Source organism: Lathyrus oleraceus, chromosome 3 (assembly GCF_024323335.1).
Source record: "Lathyrus oleraceus cultivar Zhongwan6 chromosome 3, CAAS_Psat_ZW6_1.0, whole genome shotgun sequence".
Classification (NCBI taxonomy): Eukaryota; Viridiplantae; Streptophyta; class Magnoliopsida; order Fabales; family Fabaceae; genus Lathyrus; species Lathyrus oleraceus.
The window spans coordinates 372,256,043-372,271,134 of NC_066581.1; the positions used below are offsets into that span (position 1 = coordinate 372,256,043).

Sequence of the window (15,092 nt, forward strand, 5' to 3'; positions counted from 1 at the left end):
TGGTGAAACCATGTTGTTGTTATTGCATGTATAATGATATGTCATGTTGATGAAGTTGAGGTTGTGTTGATGTTATGAGAATATATGAAGGAACAAAGTTATTGTTGTTGTCTCTTGTTGTTACGGCATGTTGATTTCATGGGTTGTGTTGTATTTTTAGAGATTAATGAGGTTGAGAAGTGAGGAAAACAAGGTTATCTATATATCCTTGTATGATGTTATTTTCATGGTAGAAAATGCTTAAATATGTTAGTCTATGGTTTGGAATGGTTTATGATGGTAAGGGATGGAAGAATACTTGTTTAGAAATGTGATTTTTAGAAAAGTTTCAGGTGTCAATCGATTGACATCATTGACCAATTGATTGGTCTCTTCCATTTTAGTGAAAAATCATGGCAGAATGTTGATCCAATCGATTGGGCCATGACAACAATCGATTGGTTCCCCTGTTTTCCCTCTAAAATGAGTTTCGTAACTCGGAATGAGGCTAGGTCAGATGTGTTGGAAAGCTAGTTCAATACTCTATTTATTGGTGAGATGAAATCATGTCTATAAGTAAATTATAACTTGGTTGTTCTTATTACATGATTATGTATGTTTTTGAGTTGTTTCCCTGTTTCCATCATAAAACGGGAATGATAACTCTAATTGATACAAAAATGGATGTGTTAGGAAGATAAAGCAAAAGACTATGATATAGAGAGAAGTCTATATGAGTTATTCCATTATGTCTTACCTTTTAGTCTAGTTATTTCACACCATAATGTAATTGGACGAATGTTTACCACATGACGTGGAAGTGGAATAAGATAGATTAAGGAGGATTATGTGAGTGCTTTGCTTATGGTTTTGTATCACATTGTATTATCATTTGTGCTTTATGTGTGATATGAATTATATTATGAATTATTGTTGTATTGGTTATGTATGCATAATATGATAAAAAAACTATAATGATGAGTGAGGAAACCTAGGAGTATAACTAGGTGAATGACTTAGAAAGATAATCTAGGTTATGAAAAATGACTTAGGTTGTGATGCTTGGACGCAACGGTACCTAGGTGTGTATCATGGACAAGTATTCACTTGATAACGAATCAATATGTTTTGTATGGAACATGTGTGATTTTATGTAATGAGAATGGACCATGTTATGATGCCATGAGAATTGATATGATATCATGAGATTTGTTTGATATTTTGGTGAGGAGCTTTTGTTCAAAAAGTCCTATTTTGGTGAGGAGCGTTGCTCCAAAAGTCCTATTTTGGTGACGAGCGTTGCTCCAAAAGTCCTATTTGTTACTGTGACTTAATCACATATTCGAAATTAGTTTTGATGGTGCACGTACCACTTCAAAGGCTTAAGTAAAGCGATAAGTGAGGATGTGGCACCAATGATCTGTGCCTCAATTGGGTTTGATCCCCAACCACGGAGGATGTGGGGGAAAGATGGACACCTAAGTGGGTTAGAGTCTCATACAGTGAAAGATACCCTAAGTGGGTTAGAGTCCCATACGGGTGACAGTCGCTTGAAATGAGTTAGGAACTCATATAGGACCCGATATCCACCGCGAAAGTCGAATCATACGAGCATGCATGAACCGGGCCTGGCTTAGACGTAAGTCCGCTCGGGGATTGATGTTTCGTGCATCCGAATAGTGATTTTGTTGAGTGGATGCACTCAAGTAACATATTTCCAGACATTGCGAATATCCCTTAGATACTTGAGTCTTAGTTATCTTGTGTGCATGATACATAAGTAACGAGAGATGAAGACTCGAGTTAGGATTTGATTAGAAAACCCTGTAGAGTCGAGTGGACCCATAGGATATGAGAACTCACTAAGATTATTATATCATCCCATTATTGTTGTTATTTTTCAGGTATTCCTTGCAAGTTGAACTCAAGAAAAGCTATCTACTGATGTTTCAAGAGACGATGATGATCGTGATCTTCCGCTGCGGAGTTGTGTGCAATGAAGATATTGCACATAGTGCTTAAATTTTTATTTTTTAGGCACCATTATATAACATGTCTCATTGATGTTTTTAGTTTGGACATGTATTTATATTTATGCCATTGGGTACTTATGTTAGATCAGTACCAATTAATAATATTTGTATGATATTATTCTAGATATATATTATACGGATTATTACATTGATCAATACCGCAAGTGGAATACTCATCAATATCGAATGGTATAAAGAATCTTGAACGAACTGTTCTTCCTCAAAAAATAAGCAAAGCAACAATTCCACTCGATGCCACTGTTAACACAATATCTCCTTTCGATCTTAAAGTTGCTGACATAGCCCTCAAAATGTAAATTTTTCCAGTACCACCATACCCATATAGGAAAAATATGCCTGATTTATTTTCTTCAACTCGTGCCATAATTTTGTCATATATTATTCTTTGTTAAGAAATCATAGTTGGCATCAATTGAGTATATTCTAAAGTCAGAAGTTGTATGTCATAATTAACTCATCATAAATTAGTCTATTTTGGCTTTTAGAAGTAAGAGATTCATTTGTTTGAGGCAATGTGGGAAAATTACTTAAACTCTTGTTATTGCTTTGTAACAATGACTCAATACCTTCTAATATAATTTTTTTTTATCTTTTTGTCTGATAATTCCAAATTTTCCATAATAATAAAATAAATTTAATAGCATAGAAAATATAAAAAATTAGGTGATTAGGGAAAATGTATATATGAACCAACTTAATCTTGCATGTCAAATATGAAAGTGTATATTATATACGCAATTACATGGTATTTGTCTATGCAAGATGTCATCACTTAAATACTCCCATATTTTTTGCCAAACAATTTCTGGTCTGGATAATTATTCTAAAAGTAAAAGGGTTGCAAATAACTTTCTCAAAAAAGAACTTGTACCCCAATTTCTCGACTCTACGATGGTTTATATGTATTCTTTCTCATCATGTAGCAAAGCATGCATCTTTAAATGTTTCATATAACACATTTTTTATTGTCTTGATTTCCTCGAAACTCCGAGAAATTTTGACATAATTAAGCAAAGTTCTCAAATAATATCTCTCATCTAATCCATGTGGTACAAAATAAACTCTACCAATTGTGAATTTTTTTTTACAGGGAGACCATTCTTTTTCAGAATCTTTCCAAACAAATTTTAAAGAAAATTGATTGTAAGTAAGATTTCTTCCTTCTTTATATTTTTTATTTGCTTTCATTCATGCCATTTTTTTATTTGGTGTATTTGACTTATTGATAACTTGATTAATTGGATCAACATCATCGAAAAGAATAAATTATTAATTTCCTAAATGAAAATGTAGTCTCTCAAAAGAAGGTTCTCTATAGTAAATGTCAAACCTAAGTTTTCTCCCAATTGCTTCACAAGATGACAAATATTTACAATCATAATACATTTTAATTTGGTCGATAATTTAAGAACCATTGGTTCCATTGACATTATTATAGAAGCTCGCGGCAACACGATCATGCCCTTTGTTAACATGCTTAAAAAGGTATTTAATAGACTTATATTGATTGCACCATTCAACATTTATATGAGCATTATATTTTAGTAGTAGATGTTTATTATAAGGTACGTCAAATATGTTATATGCAAAAGACTCACCCTTTTTAATGAAATGACCATTATCTTTCCTTCTATATATTGGATATCCACTTGCATCAATAGTGGTGCTATCGAAAAACCTCTTTGAAATATATTTTGTGCACTTTCCATTTTGTATGCATGGAGAATTTTTATTTTGAGCACCAAATGGACCATGAATCATAAGTGAATAGACTATTTGAAATAGTTCCATATCAGTTTCTTTATTAGGAATCTCAGCGGATATTATTTTCTCGATGTCATTGAGATTTATGCATTTAAGTTCAGGATGTAGAAATACCAAAATATGAGCATCTGGTAGTCCGTGTTTTTGAAATTCAGTTGTGTATATCACTAGAAGTGAATATAAATTGAAATAAATATAATTAATAAAATAAATAATTAATTGCATATAATCCAATAGTCAAATTTAATTAGAAAAATATCTACTTTGACTTTTTCGAAGATTTTTCATTTCTTTATATCTTTTATCAAATGATCAAGTTTAATCTTGAATGTTCTGCAAACAAAATCAGGCCTGTCTTCCGATTATAAATTGTATTTTGACAAAAATGTAAGTAACTCTGACCATTTTTGGTTGCATGTAAAAGTAATGAATAAATCAGGATATCTAGTCCATGCACAAATAGATATAACATCTTGGTAATCCTGAGCATGTAACATGTGCCTCCTACAAAAGTTGACGGCAACATAATTCTTCTTAATGTGGTTGAAGGATCCGTCTTTCCTCTAAGAATTGCCTCCGTGAGACCTTTATAGATTTCGTTCCTCAATTCTTTTTGATGATTTCAATTCCATTTTAATCTGGAAGACTCTATCATACTATAACCATCAACCAAAAAATGTTGGAATAAACGTTTAGCAAAAAGCAACGGTGCCATGTTATTTTCTCTATGTTAGATTCTATAGACAACCCATTCTTTGATAGTTACCATTTGTCTTTTTATTGTTGGTGCATCTGGTACATCGTTGTATTGGATGCCTTCCCAATATCCATCTTCTCCTCGAGGAGATAATAAAGGATGTTGCAATGACAAATAAGCTGAACTAAAAATAAAAATATGTGATGGAAAATTAAGACACAATAATTGACCAATACACAACAGATATAAAATTCTCCAGACTTGTAGGAACCTTGATGACCAACAATAAATATAAGACGAAAAATCGAACAAATAAAGACACAAAAGAAGAACACCGATATTTTTAACGTGGAAAACTCCTCAATGAGAGTAAAAATCACGAGTCATTTAGACCAAAGAAATAACTCCACTATAATCAATTAAGAGTACAAGAGAGTCTTAAAGTGATTCACAAACCAGTGCTAACAACCACAAATAACAAAGCAAACTAGCTTACAAATAAGAATCAAAAAGCTGAAAAATGTCTCAAATCTGCAGCTTCAGTGCGAAGCAGATAACTCTCACTTCAGACGTTGTTTTGAAATTCTGAACGGTCAAAAGTTAGATACATGTGTTACGAACCTGCCCTCCAAATTTGAGCTTGACCCGACAAATAAAGAATCAGGGATCATCGATTTAGTAAGACTGGTTGCAGAAAAACAGGAATGAGTTTCTCTCATCTTTTCTTTGTTTTGAATCATTATTTTCTCTCTATCTCTCTCAACCATAAATTGATCATCTCCACTTAAATAAGTTAGACAAATTGACTAATCATATTTGAGTCTTTTTCCACGTAGGAATGAAGCCCAAACTTAACAACGCTTCAACTATCCTGATTGAGTCTCAGACCCACTTTAAATGTCATTTACAAAAGTGTCTTTCAAAACTTAAAATAAATGTTTATATTACAATTCTTTATTAATTTTACTAAACTTTCACTATCAATATTAAATCTATACCATTTGCCCCAACATCAAACATGTGTGACATATTATTTTTATTTTATTTTTATAGGATTTAATTAAAATACACTGACAGTGTAAAAGGATTTTACACCGTCAGTTGATCATAACCGTTGAATGTTGAAACAAGTTTGACTTTTATTGTGTAAAATTTTTTACACTGACAATATATAATAATTAATCTCATTTTTATATTGATTTTCTTCTCTTTTATTTTATTTATTTTTCAATCTAAAGAGTGATAAATATGTGTAATTATCATTATTACTAATTCAATAACATTCCCATGCTATGGGTAAACGAAACGACTACTTTTGATTAATAATAGAAAATGTTATTATTGGAGTATTTTATTTTAATAGGTTGGTTATTTAAAAAAAAAATCCAACGATGAAATCCCTGAAACATAGTAAGAAAAAATTAAATGGGGCCTGTGGCTACAGGTTTATAAAATCAAGTTAACTGGATTAGTTCAACTCATTTTTCTACTAAAATGCAATATCCTAATCAAATTTGGACAGTAATAGTCCTCCATCAAAAACTATTCAAACAACTTGAGATTGTTGTTGAAACCAAACATGGCTATTAAGACTTGAGAGCCTGTGTTGGCGTGTGTTACCAAATTATTAATAGAAGAAAGAAAACTGATTGTAACAGAAAGAGTTTGCATACATTAGTGGAAATTCAAAACTGCATGTACATTACTATTTTGAGTACAAAGGTAAAATGCCAAAAATCCTTTTCCAACTCTCAATCAGATAATTAGTTGCTGGTAGCAGCTAATTCTAAACTTCAGGGAAGATCTATAGACCACTTCAGCTGGTACTAACATCAACTCCTCTTTGCTTCAAATATTCCTTGGCTTCAACAATGTCCTGGAAACAAGCAATAAAATAAGCAACATTCATTGGCATTGTATGACAGACAAAAGGCTTATCTGAATCTGAAATATGATCCAGCATTACGCTGTAATTATCTGGTCATAATTACTGCTTAAGGATCATCTAGGAGGAAAAGTTGGCATTTATATGTTTGCAATTAGATGGTATCATTTACTTTTCACAAGCATATGGAAAATGATCCTCATTAATGATATTTGTGAGTTGGGTCCTTGATGATCTAAAAATAACGAAATGCAGTCACTTGCTACCACAATTATTCACACGAACGATGCACAATTTTATTCCAGTCCTGCAGACAGGAGATTGGGGGGAAAATCAGCGCATTTTAAGGATAGGAAGGTTAACTTATCTCAAGCTCGTGAGAGGGTGTGTTCTTAAGTGTAAGCTCGTGAGAGGGTGTGTTCTTAAGTGTTTTGGTTGTTCGTGCTTCCCTCTTCGTAGACCTTACAATAAAAACAAGCTTCAGTTTAGGTCTCACGAGTGTCCTTATTGGCTACTCCACCTCTCAGAAGGGCTACAACTGTATGTCCCCTGATGGTCGTATCTACATCTCTCCAAAGGATAGGAAGGTAATCTTATATCAAGCTCATGAGAGCTTGTGTAGACTATCTACCACACATTGTATAGCTTCCCTCTAACGATTCTGTTAGCTTGTAACTAACTCTGTTAAGAGTGTAACTAACTGACTGAGAGCTGTCAATTAATTAACTGGCCTCAACCGGTTTCCCCTTCTTCCTAATGCAACCTACAAATAGGATTGACCTCAATTGATCTAGTAACTGAATTCATTTCAATCAAAATCATTAGCTGAAAAACTCAGCATTCAGTTCATGCTTTTCTCTAAGTTTTCATCCATGAATAATTTCAATTTAGTGATTTGAGAAACTCTAATAGTACAGAAGCCTTATTCAATGGAACCGAGAATGATGGTCCATTACAGGATGTGGCAGACATTGTTGCAGGAGACGATAAAAAGGATTTGAATCATAATCTAGGTCCACAAATGAAAATTTATTGAACAAAGTTCCTTACACATTGGATTTGCAAGAGTACTCGTGTGTCAAGTCCAGATTTTGCAATAAAATTTTCTGATTGAAATGTTCAATATGAGGAAAGGGGGAAAGGATATTGGTGACAAAATACTAACAACTCCGGACCTCAAGGAGTTGCTTGCTACCAGGGATTACCCAGTTTATGCAACAAGATTTGAAAACACATGTTATTTTTCCCACCACAACAATTATGCCTCCTTATATTCCTACTCCATTGTCAATATAAACAAGTCAACACTATTGTTAACTGTGCTTGCAACCTAAATATTGTGGTGTGTCTGTATCCCCTTTTTAAAAGGTTCATATTAGAGGGAACCAGAAAAATAAGTGAAATATTAAGGAACAAAAATTTGGGTGACAGGTAGAAAAATGAGTGTACTCGTAAAGAATAAGGGTAGAATGTCTAAGGAGAATTCTTTGATATGTTATTTTTAGAAATTTGTGATTGGCATATTTTGGAGAACACATTTTTACGACCGATATTATTTTTAAGACAAGATATCCTTCTCTTCTGTAAAACTGCAAGGATATCTTGTTCTTTCTTATAAATTATTTTAATCTCAGTAATAGATAATACTAAAACTAGATGAACCTCAATAATAGACAATTTTTATCCAAATTAAGTATGTGGCAATTAAGAACAATTGTTGCTCCAAATTAGACAACTGTGGAACAATTTTATGTTTATTAATTCAAAAATACTCTGCAACAGGGTTTCAATCCACAATTACAACTTATAGAAAGCTGACACAAACTAGACACATAGAAAGACAGGGACCAGTTTGGTTCCTCCCAAGATTTCGAGAGTCTTGGATCAGTCCCTTCCCAAACTCTCCGAGAGTTGGGTCTCTCCTAATAACCACTCAATAACTTCCCAAAATCATAAACTCTTACTCTCCTATCTTCCCCTGTTTGCTCTAAACAAAAACACACATAATTAATAAAATGTAACTGCTCCTAATAATATAATAACTCCCACTAAACTGCTCCTAATAATATAATAATAATTGTTACAAACATAACAGTCAGTTTTCCTTAATGAGAGGTCTAACACTCCAGTCCTGAAATTATTTCAAACAATTGTAGAAGATTAAACTCAGTGCACACTACAAACATACATGTTCCATATGAACTATAAATACCACAGCATTTAATTAAGTATATAACAATGCAATCACTAAGGCACAGAAGTAGAAATACCTTTTGCAACAACAGAGCTTCCTGAGGACATGTAGGAAAATTCATCAGACCAACTCCAACCATTAATAGACCGTAACATCCTAAAGACACGACAAAATAGATCGGTAGCTGCATAAAGGACAGAAGTATGGATGTTAGCATTATGAGGTTTCTAATTCTATGATTCTATCAAAATATAAAAACGCATCAAAAGGTTTGGTTGAGCTGGAGGGATCAAAGAACTTTTCTTGTAAGGCTTAGGTTTGAATCCATCTCCCAGCAACTCCCCTTTATAAAGGCTATCTACATATACATGATAAGTCCTCATTGAGGTGTATTGCGTAACAGCTTAGGAAACAGAAAAGATTTCCCTCCCCAAAACAATACTGAACTAAAAACCAAATTACAAAGTAAAGTACGTGTATGACATGAAACCTACCAACCAAGTATGACTTCGTGGAATCGTAGAAGTTTGTAGAAGGCCAATCCATAAAGCAGTGATGGCAGTTACCAGCGTCAAAATCTTTACAATATGCTTCATTTATGAATCTGAAATCAGATGAATAATATGAATATTTGTGTAAATGTATTAGTGTATATACAAAATCAGATTTATAATATGAATATTTGGGTAAATGTATTAGTGTATATACAAAAAAAGAGAGAAGTTATATTTGTGGGAATAATTGCTTCATCACACAGAAATAAAATATGTGGGTGCGTATTCAATGTAAAATAGAAGGAGTGCATGGGAGAATCAGAAGACCCATTCATGATCATTGATTTCTAGATTTCAGTTATAACATAGTCGTCATATATAAATCCGAATGCTCATACATCTGTTATGAAGCAAAGCCTAAAAGTTATGATCTAATGAAACTGATTCCATTTTCTTAAATAAAACAAGAAATGCTCAAGTAAAAGTCTCTTGTAGCTGCTGCCATCAGATGGGATTTCCATGAAATTCATTTCATTGTTAATAATAACAGATATGATAGTTATATCGCTCAAAGCCCTTGCGCAGTCTCCCAGCATCATTTGGACTTAACAAGCAAAATGTATGCTTGACTAAATTCATATTTATCAACGGATCAAATACAAAGTATAAGACTCACTACAGATCAAAGACACTGAAGAATTTAAATCTTAATAAGCTCTGAATTTCTTTTCTAAAAAGAAACTTATGTTGTACCGCTTGACCCAAAAAAAAAAAACAGGCTCCTAAAAATCAGGAGCATGAAGGTGGATATTCTGAAAAAAGAAAATAAATGTAAAAGAAAAAATAGATCATGGAATCTGACTCGTATCATACATCTATCACATCACATAGCAAATGCATCATTCAAAAGGATTACAATTATATTGCCTTGAAGTTAAAATGGGCCAACAACTGGTACATCACAGTGGCTCCAATCTCTATCATGCAAATATGTTACTAAAATGATAGGTAAAATTTCAAAATAAATAATCAATTGAAACATCACTTAAGAAACCAATTATACATGGCAACTGAAGTAAAAACTATATTCCACTTCCATCAGGAGGGGTCACCATGAAATTCATTTCATAGTTCAACAGAACTCAAAACCCTTGCGCAATTTCCCAACATCACTTGGAAGTCCAATCTCTATCATGTAAATACAACTACGTTACTAAAATGAGGTAAAATTTCAAAATAAATAATCAATTGAAAAATCACTTAAGAATCCAATTATACATGGCAACTGAAGTAAAGACTATTTTCCACTTCCATCAGGAGGGGTCACCATGAAATTCATTTCATAGTTCAACAGAACTCAAAACCCTTGCGCAATTTCCCAACATCACTTGGAAGTCCAATCTCTATCATGCAAATACAATTACTTTACTAAAATGATAGGTAGAATTTCAAAATAAATAATCAATTGAAAAATCACTTAAGAAACCAATTATACATGGCAACTGAAGTAAAAACTATATTCCACTTCCATCAGGAGGGGTCACCATGATATTCATTTCACAGTTCAACAGAACTCAAAACCCTTGTGCAATTTCCCAACATCACTTGGAAGTTTTAGGAACAAACCCTATCACCTAAAAACACATGTTGCCAAAACTAAGCAAGTACGAAAAATAAAAGTTATTGTAAATTTCAAAGGCCTTAAGAAAAGAGCATTCCATTGATAATAATACCAATCCTTTATGACCATATATTTTAAGCAAATGATTATTGCTGCTACTACCATTAATAAGTTTTTTTCTAGGCTCAATATTTCAACATCCATAGGCAGATGTGTATGAAAATCCCAATCAACTAGATTCAGATTACTAAAAGGTATTATATAAAATAGTGGCTTGTGAAGAGCCATTAGCTTAAAAGGTACACTAAGTCTAGCTCTCAAATAGGAAAAATAAATATTTTAAACAGGGAAACCCATTGTACATGTATGGATTTCTAGATTCCAGTCATAACATAGATGTCGACTTTTTGTGCATACATCAGACATTTACAGAATGCTCATACATCTGTAATGAAGCAAAGTCGAAAACTTATGGTCTAACGGAACTGAACTCTTCTTATTAAAAAAATTCACAAGTAAAAGACTCTTGCTGTCACGGCCATCAGATGGGATTTCCATAAAATTTATTTCATTGCTAATAACAACAGATGTGATAGTTACATGACTCAAAGCCCTTGCGCAATTTCCCAGCATCATTTGGAGCTTACAAGATAAATAATCAATTGAAACTCTATTCAAGAAGAAACCAATCATACATGACAACTGAAGTAAACTATTTGCCCCTTCCATCAGGTGGGATCACCATGAAATTCATTTCACAGTTCAACAGAACTCATAGCCCTTGCGCAATTTCCCAACATCACTTGGAAATTTAACTTCTGGAACAAACCCTATCACCTAGAATCGCTTAACACACGCTACATAATTTTAATAAACTGGGAAAATCGGTTCGGTCACTCTGTTGGATTCTCCTGTGAGGAGAACCCAGCAATTGAACCCATGAGTTAGCTATTTAAATTCTCAATTGCATGAAATGAAGAGCCATAAAAGATAAGGATTCATTCATACATCTAGGGTTTTGTTAAAAGGTATGAGACATGTGGATACCTGGGTGGTGCGATGCAAGTTGCTACCAGGATTTATGATGAGAGACGAAAGACTATAGATATGAGAATTGAATGTTGTTGGGAGAGCAGACGTGGTGGTTACGCGCGGCGAGATCTAGTGAATTTGAGAGAGAGAGAGAGAGAGAGAGAGAGAGAGAGAGAGAGAGAGAGAGAGAGAGGGGAGGGGCGATCTGGTTCTGGATGTAGGAGCAGTGGCGGGGATGAGAGGGCTTCAACGGTGGGGGCGCAGTAATGGTTAAATTAAATGGTGATGAGAGGGCGGCGGCGTAACTTTAGAACGAGAGGGAGAGTTCTATAATCTATTGTAGGTGTTATGGTTGGGAATTATGGTTGTGGACATTGTTTTAAGACATGGTCCGGTTAAGGTGTTGGGAATTGGCATTGGGTTACTTGTGAGTCATTAGTCGGACAGCAGTATGGTTGTTGATCTAATATAAAAAAACTCTTCTTGATCACCCTAGTAAAACTCAAAATTATTTTTCTTAAATTCCGAAGTATACTTTCATAGGTATCCTAAATAGGCAAATTTACCGAGATAACCCACTTTTTCGAAAAAATTCCCAAAATACCCCACTTTTCAGCAAAATTCCCAATCTACCCCACTTTTAGGAGGAGGCGCCAATTGGATTGGCGACCCCTCTTAAAAACTACAAGGAGGCGCCAATTGGATTGGCTAGGGCACCTGCCCTAGCCAATCCAATTGGCGCCTATGTGTATTTTTTAAGAGGAGGCGTCAATCCAATTGGCGACTCCCTTAAAAAAGCCTTAAATAAAAAACCTCCAACATGAAAGTTGTAGATCTTTTCAAGACAATGAATTTGGATATAAATTTTGCATCATTTGGATTTTTTATGAGAAAGTTATGGGCAGTTGAAGTTGGACTTCTGAGTTTTTCAACTATAATCTGACCTATAATGTCTTGCATTATTTCATGTGTTTCTTTTAGAGTTATGAAATTTTGTCCAACATAACAACTGAAGTAGACATCTTAAATTTTCCAATGAACTTAGTCCCACCTCAAAATAATTAAAAATGAGTGAGTTAGGTCCCTGCGAAGTTGACCCAAAATTAGGGTTTCTATCAAAATGACCTATAATGTTTTGAAATGAATGATGAGCTTCCAAGTTTCAAATGGATTTTTGATGAACATGAAAGTTGTTCATATGGCGACTGTTGTTAAAACTTGAATGGAGGCGCCAATTAGATTGGTTAGGGCAGGTGCCTTAGCCAATCCAATTGGCGCCTATGTGTAGGTTTTAAAAGGAGGCGCCAACTCAATTGGCGAGTCCCTCATAAAATGCCTTTTTGGTCTTATAAATAGATGCGTTGTGTGACCTATTGTTCCACAACTGATATAATCATTTGGCTATCATGTTTGGTGTTCGTCGCCGATACGGTAAGGTGATTTATGCGAGAGACAAACCTCAATTGCTGATGCTATTTTGGAACATCACCACGTTAGATCAACTGAAGAGGGAGCTGGTTCGATGGTTAGACAGGAAAATACCAGAAGGGGAAAAAATCAGAAGTATTGAGAGACTTGACAGTATCTTTGGTTAGGTGCGAATGAAGACTGATAAGGATGCTAGGGAAATGATGTTCGGTCGAGACGACATTAATTTGATTGTTGTAATCAGTTAGAATTATTTATGTTTTCAGATGTTTTGTACTGTTGTTGGTTATGAAACTCGTTGTAACAAGAACTTAATGATATATAATGATTGATTGTTACAAAAATACAATGTTACAAAAAGCTTAAGATCTAGATAAAATGTTATAAAAAGCTTAAGATCTAGATAAAATGTTACAAAAATCTTAAGATCTAGATGATGCTCCTTGATTGGGACAGTTGTTTTTGTTGTGTCCTGGTTGACGACAGATACTACATAATCTTATCATTTTATCTGTGGAATCCATCTCTGTTCTGATACGTGTGCTGTTTGGCCTTCCTTTCTTCTTTCTACGCATCTCTTCATTGTGCCAAACAATATCTCCTTCATATGGAGGCCAGTAATCCTCCATTGGTAGTACTGAAAAGCTTTGACTATATACATTCATGATGGTGCTGGCCTTGTACACATCAGATAAATGGGTGTAAGCGTCTTGACGAGTATAAGCGCATGCTGCAATGACATGGGAGCAAGGTATGCGGAAGGCCTGAAATTTTCCACAATCGCACCAACTTCTATGTAGTCTAACAGCGTAGGCTAAATTTGGTCTCCCCTCATTGTTGCCCATTGTTTCCTGGACGCTGAAATTTTGTCTATGACGGTCAAACACTGTTACAACGTGTGTCGTAGCTTTGATGCTCTCCTCTTTCATGACCTTCATGCAACACTCACTGAATACTTGTCCGGACATTAACACTGCACTCCATCTTTCACCTCTGGTTGCGAACATAGAAGCCAACCTATAATAGGTTGATCTTACCAAGGCGGTTATCGGCAGATTTCGAATCCCTTTGAAAACCCCGTTCATGCATTCCACAATGTTTGTTGTCATGTGGCCCCATCGACAACCACCGTCAAATGCTCTTGTCCACTGCTCTACTAGGATGTTATTTATCCATCTCCCCGCGTCTTCATTAGACAGTCGAATCTCATCACGATAATATTGAAATGACGGTTGAGTTAAAGCATACCCAGCATTCACCACCTTCTTGCGAAGATTCTTATCTTTTATAGCACGCATGAAGTTTTGTGCAATGTGTCTGATACAGTAGACATGTGTAGAAGGAGGATCATGCCATCCGTTGTCATGGTTGTTGTAGGCACTTTCAATGGCAGCATGTCTATCTGAAATCAAGCATAGATTGGCTTGTGGAGCGACATGCGTTCTGAGATGTCGAAGAAAGAAACCCCATCCACCAGCCGTTTCACCTTCAACAAGAGCAAAGGCAATGGGAAATACATTGTTGTTACCGTCTTGTTCAACAACCATGAGCAAAGTACCCTTGTATTTTCCGTATAACCAGGTGCCATCAATTTGCAGGAGAGGTTTGCAGAAAGCGAAACCTTTGATGCACGGGTCAAATGCCCAAAAGAGACGGTGAAATATTCTATTACCTGTAGCACAGGTTCCGTCTGGCATCATTGTTGGCACTGTCTCCAGAATTGCCACAGTTCCTGGGACATAAGTTTTTAGTGCCCATAAAAACCGTGGTAATTCCTTGAATGAATCCTCCCAGTTGCCGAAAACCTGTTCAACAGCCTTTGTCCTCGCAATCCATGCTTTCTTGTAAGATGGAGTATAATTATATGTTGTTCGGATATGGGATATAATTATACTCACCTTCACTGATGGGTCTTTATTTACCAATGGTAGAATGTCTTGACAT

General features: G+C 34.7%; 1 protein-coding gene across 3 annotated transcripts; it reads right to left on the reverse strand.

Moving 5' to 3' along the window:
* Window positions 1–3,996: 3,996 nt before the first annotated feature.
* LOC127127783 (dolichol-phosphate mannose synthase subunit 3) lies at window positions 3,997–12,241 on the reverse strand. 3 transcript variants are annotated; one of them, XR_007805464.1, is made up of 5 exons: window positions 11,736–12,241; window positions 9,068–9,177; window positions 8,650–8,757; window positions 6,254–6,370; window positions 3,997–4,146 (listed from the first exon to the last, which is right to left on the reverse strand). XR_007805464.1 is itself a non-coding variant. In XM_051057062.1 (4 exons), exons 2-4 carry the CDS (start codon window positions 9,167–9,169, stop codon window positions 6,311–6,313), a joined length of 270 nt encoding a protein of 89 aa, XP_050913019.1. In that variant the 5' UTR covers window positions 9,170–9,177; window positions 11,736–12,241; the 3' UTR covers window positions 6,101–6,310. The 3 variants fall into 3 exon arrangements, 2 of the variants coding, with proteins under 2 accessions (XP_050913019.1, XP_050913020.1); XM_051057062.1 differs by lacking the exon at window positions 3,997–4,146 and having other exon boundaries at window positions 6,101–6,370; XM_051057063.1 differs by lacking the exons at window positions 3,997–4,146; window positions 6,254–6,370 and adding an exon at window positions 8,107–8,510.
* Between the last annotated feature and the right edge of the window lie 2,851 nt (window positions 12,242–15,092).

Excerpts from the sequence above, each read along its gene's own strand:
- LOC127127783 (XM_051057062.1), bottom strand. The coding sequence starts at position 9,169 with ATGAAGCATATTGTAAAGATTTTGACGCTGGTAACTGCCATCACTGCT. Across the intron at positions 8,758-9,067 it reads CACGAAGTCATACTTGGTTG|CTACCGATCTATTTTGTCGT; the intron begins GTAGGTTTCATG and ends TCCTTTATGCAG. Across the intron at positions 6,371-8,649 it reads AAGCTCTGTTGTTGCAAAAG|GACATTGTTGAAGCCAAGGA; the intron begins GTATTTCTACTT and ends GCTTGTTTCCAG.